The sequence below is a fragment of the Penaeus vannamei genome, chromosome 41 (genome assembly GCF_042767895.1).
Source record: "Penaeus vannamei isolate JL-2024 chromosome 41, ASM4276789v1, whole genome shotgun sequence".
Classification (NCBI taxonomy): domain Eukaryota; kingdom Metazoa; phylum Arthropoda; class Malacostraca; order Decapoda; family Penaeidae; genus Penaeus; species Penaeus vannamei.
In genome coordinates this window covers 14,601,268-14,606,267 of record NC_091589.1, presented here as the reverse complement: position 1 = coordinate 14,606,267, position 5,000 = coordinate 14,601,268, and the positions used below count along the sequence as shown (strand labels likewise).

Here is a 5,000-nt window from a genome sequence, read left to right as displayed (position 1 = left end):
GCTCATATGATATTGCTTCATTTCAGTGCGTGGATTTGTTTTGGGTCACCTGATCAACATCCAAGAGGGTAGCTGCCCCAACAAAGAAAACCTCAGGTACCTCCTTGCCAATGTTGTCATCCCTACCGACTTCGAGAAGGACTTCAGGAAATTCTCCCGACATATAGATATGGCTTACTATGCCCCTGCCTTTGGCATGGGTGCCGGCCTCGAGTCGAACATCATCTATGCTCCCGGATCTTTCATTCCTCGTGCTGTTAACCTGAACATGAGAGCAACTGTGGATGAGACGCCCATGGACATAGCAGAGATTGGTGCGCGCTTTGAAGGAGTCGACTCCATCATTGAAGAGCTCTTGGGCCCACAGGGATACCTACGCAAAGCAACATTTGGAAAGATTATGGAGGACATTACGGGTTTTGCAGGAGAGAAAGGCCTCAAGATCATGGAGCACATCAAGCACACAATGAGGACCAGGCGATCCATCGATGCTTCTGTCATCTCCGACTTCTTCGGCAAGCTGTATGGTGAGAGCAGTTCGCACACCCACGCCGATATATTCGCCCGGTTCATGGGACACGAGATTTCTTTCGCAGATGTTGCCCAAAGCCTCAAGGGCGTCACAGCTGACACACTCATTGAGACCTTCTTCTCTTTCTTCGAGAATTCCTTGGAACATATGAAGGATCTTAACCTAAACACAGCAAGAACTGCTCAGCTTTCCATGGATTACTCCCTGCCCACCATTCAGGGCACACCACTCAAGCTGAACTTAGCTGCTACTGCTGTTGCTGGCCTCAAGATGGAGGGCAATGTCAACATTGGCCAGATCCTCTCTGACCTGGGCAATTCCCACACTGGCATCAAGGTGTTCCCAGGCCTTTCTGTACAAGCCACTGGTTTTGTTGGCTTTGAGTGCCGCTTTACCAAGGTGGGAATCGAGATGCAGAACACCATCTCTAGTGCCACTGGAGCCGCCATCAACATCAGAACAACTGAAAACAAGAAGATCGAGCTGGAATTGGAGATCCCTGACAAGATGGAACTCCTCAACATCAAGGCCGAGACTTACCTTGTCAAAGCTAGGGGAAAGAAGATGACTAAGATTTCTCCTTCCTCCATGAGAGATGTCAGGATTGAGCGCAGGTCCTGCATTGCTGCTTTGGAACCAGTATTTGGCCTCAAGGTGTGCTATGACATGAACTTCCCTGATGTGTTCCGTGCTAATGCCCTGCCACTTGGTGAACCAGCCATCGCCAAGCTGTACGTTGAGAAGGCAGATCCTTCCATGAGAGGTTACTTAGTGACTGCTGCCATTAAGAACAAGAGAGGCAACAAGCTCATTAAGATGAATGTAGGAGCAGCTGGTGCCTCAACACCAAGAAGAGCAGAAATGACCCTGTCCTACACCAAGGAAGAAGGAAGCCACATTGTTTCTGCCAAGCTTGATTCCTCCAGCATTGCTGCAGGAGTGTGGACCACTCTCACCAACGAGCAAGGACACAAGGCAGTAGAGACTTATGTCAACTTCAAATATGGTCAGACTGCTATTTCTCGAGGCATCAAGCTGGAAGCGATTGCAAGGGAAGGAAGTGTGGGAGAGGAATTCCAAGTGAACGTTTTCAGCAGCGGCACCAGGAGCTTCCCCCTCGACTCTCACATTGTGGAGGCTAAATTCATCAAGAAAACTGGTGGACCTGAATTCAATGTGGATGTGATCTGCATGACCAAAAATGCTTTAGCTGATTATTTCGACTTAAACATTGAAGGTATGTGTATGCATTGATGAAAGATATTTTCATTACTGTAAGTGTCTCTATGTAGGTTTGCTGGTCTAATATATTTTTTCTTCCCTTTCAGTTGGAGCTGATTTCATGAGAGTTTCTCCTAAGGCTCTGTATTTAACAAGATACATTCCCAAGACCCGCATTTTCTTACCTGTAAACCTGCGAAAGCTAGAAATCAATGCTGCCACTGCAGCCTGGAAAGTGACGTCGTACATTCGTGAAGGAAGTCAATCTGGCGAAAGCCGTGAGTTCAGTTCTGCTTTCAAGCTTGCCAAGGGAAGGACGGATGTCATCTTTGTACAGGCTACTCATACGATTGAAGGCAGATTCCCACAAAACGTCATCATCAAAAATGTAGCAACAGGTAAATTGCCAGTCTAATTCTCTTGTCTCTGCCATTGAACAGTAGACCTATATTTGATATTTACTTCACTATTTTTCTTCCTCAGCCAAAGTTGGCAGATCATCATACAGAGCAATGTATGATGTCTTCTATCACCCTGAAAAAGTGGGAGCTTCTATTGAGGTTTTGCAGGCAGCAGGTAATGAGAAGGTTGCCCAGATAGAAGCAATTTACGAAATTTCCGGAGAGAAGCACTGCGCTAAATTCTTGGTAAGATTAAAGGTTGTGTGTTCGAGGGTTAACGTTATTGTGCATATGCATTCGTCTATTTATTTATTTATTTTTTAAACAGAAATCAGAAAAGCCTAATTAGAAATTGAATTACACTTTTTGTTTCAGGCGGCCATTCCTGGCTACATTCAACCAGTTAAAGTTGAAGCCGAGATTGAACAAGAAGCAGAAGGTCGCTACGCACTGGAGGCCGCCATCAAATATGGACCACGTACAGTACTTGGAGTGAGTGGACCAGTCCTAGCTCGTTTCACCTCCAAAGCCAACAAGCTGCAAGCCAACATCAAGCTCAGGGCAATGGCAAGTGAGCCCTACATCATTGGTGCCAATGTTGTGTTTGGCAACAAGAAACAGATGATCGCCATGGAAATCAAGGAGCGATCAGAACCTCTCATTGGTCTTGAATGGAGAATGGTCCGAGAAAGTTCCGAGAAGACCACTATTGGTGTAGTGTTTGTCCTCCCTGCCCTTATTGAGCAGAAAGTCGATGCTGAAATTACTGATGAACTTGTCCATGTTAGTTTCAACAACCTGGTTCTACCCAAGACTTCATCCCGCCGTCGAGTCAAGGGATTCGCTGATGTCAACATTGCAGAGAAAAGGGCAAATGTGGAGTTTTCTTGGGATGCCGATAATGCTCCCGAAAAGAAGTTGGTGTTGGATGCAAGTCTGATCAGCAGTCCTGCCAACCCTGGACATGCTGAGATCCAGTAAGTCACTGTGTTCATAATTTCATTTGCCATTTCTTAGTATAAGTCATCAGCCTTATCTTTTGAATCTTGACTAGTTAGGGCTTATAATTTATATTGGTTGTTTATTTTAGTAGAATATTCACGATTGAGTCGAACTAAAATTCAAAGAAACATACCTCACAAATGACTAAGAGACATGAACATTAATATTTCTGAGGTTTTCTTTTTCTGATTACATTTTTCTCCACAGCGGGAATGTCGTCATTGCCGGAGAGCCTTACCACGCCAAACTGGTTCTGACTGCCACAAATCTCGTAGAGCACATGGAAGGGGAAAATGGATTCAAGTTGATCCTGACAACTCCTAGCCAGAAGACGGTTGTCGTGGGAGCCTCCTGTGATGTCCAGCTGGCAGGAGCCACCACTAAAGTCATTTCCACCGTTGAATACAAGAACGTGAGGGATAGGAAATACAAATATACAAGTGTGATTGCCTTGGAGAGGCTTGGTGGTCCACTTAATTATGCCGTAGAAGCCAAGGTAACTTACAAACAACCTGGAACAGCAGAAATAAAGGTAGAAACAACAGCAAAACATCATTGGACACCAGAAGAACATGTTGTAGCATTCAAGGTAAGTAACAGTAGATATATCGCTCCTTGCATCACTGAATATTTTTCATGAAATGGCAAAATTCATGTAAATGAGACGTATTATCATATTCAATAGGGAAAAATATGAATAGCTATATTTCCATTTATAGGTGGCTGCTGAAGCTCCAGTACTGAAGACGCCTGCCATGATTGTATTCTCCATTCACAATGCACCAAACGCTTTTGTTGGAGTCTGCAAGATCGAAAGAACTGCTCCTTTCACTGCCTTTGAATGGAATGTGCAGGTTACTCCTGAAGGAGGAATTGAAGCTGTTGAAGCTGGTGTGGACATGAAAGCCATCATTGAAGTTCTGAAGATTGTTCGTGCCATTGCTACTCTGGAGGAAGAGAGTTATGAAACTTATGGCCCACACACAGCTCAGTACCAGTACCGCTTCACAAGGCCATCACCCACTTCTTACACCATGCAGATGAGGACTCCAACCCGCACCATGGAAGGAAGAGCTAAACTATCACCAAGGGAATCTGGAATCAAGTTCTACCCCAATAAGGGCAAAACTGAATCCAAATACGAAATTGGATACAAGGTCAACCACGAGGGAAGGTGGGGACAACGTGCGTCCAAGTTGGAAGTCAGAATGAACCATCCAGTGCTTCCTAAACCCATCATGGCTGCTGCTCAGTACACAGTAGCTGAAGGAACAATGAGGGGAACAATTGAACTGGACATTTTCCCAGAAGAAGCCGACAAAATTACTGGAACTGTGGAAACTCAGAGAATTTCAGAAAATGCTATCAGGGCAGAAGCCTTCTTGACTGGCAGGGTAAGTAGAACACCATCTGAATTGATGTTAGAGTCCTCTTACATGAATTAGAGTTAAAACTATGGTACTATAAAACTATGATACTATCTCATCATAGTAAAGAATAGCTTTAAGAATATATCCGTGTTTTTTGTCTTACAGATGTTGAAAGTGAACCCTAAGGCTATCATCACTGCTGCCTATGCACCAGAAACAGTTGCTTTGGATGTAGTGTTCCACAAGACTCCGTCTGCAGCACCAATCTTCGCCATTGCTGCCAAGTATGACAAGACTGCAGCTCACAGTGCAGCTGCCACATTGACAGTAAAGATGGAAGAGCGACCTGTCTTTGAGATGAGTGCAGTGACCGAACCCGAGGAAGCAGCCACCTGCAATGGCATCAGAATGAATGCTGTTGCTTATGCAGCAGCTTTTGGAAAGTACAACGTGTTCTCCAAGATGTGCAGGCCC

The 5,000-nt window shown here is 45.0% G+C and overlaps 1 protein-coding gene across 1 annotated transcript in view; it reads left to right on the top strand.

Moving 5' to 3' along the window:
* Nucleotides 1-5,000, top strand: part of LOC113826723 (vitellogenin) — a 10,321-nt gene that overhangs the window by 3,013 nt on the left and 2,308 nt on the right. The window contains exons 6-12 of the mRNA XM_027379601.2: nucleotides 27-1,769; nucleotides 1,861-2,151; nucleotides 2,237-2,400; nucleotides 2,530-3,131; nucleotides 3,364-3,745; nucleotides 3,876-4,550; nucleotides 4,692-5,000. The exon at nucleotides 4,692-5,000 is cut by the window's right edge and continues 213 nt beyond it. Coding sequence (XP_027235402.2) covers nucleotides 27-1,769; nucleotides 1,861-2,151; nucleotides 2,237-2,400; nucleotides 2,530-3,131; nucleotides 3,364-3,745; nucleotides 3,876-4,550; nucleotides 4,692-5,000 — 4,166 coding nt within the window. The remainder of the gene's footprint in view (nucleotides 1-26; nucleotides 1,770-1,860; nucleotides 2,152-2,236; nucleotides 2,401-2,529; nucleotides 3,132-3,363; nucleotides 3,746-3,875; nucleotides 4,551-4,691) is intronic.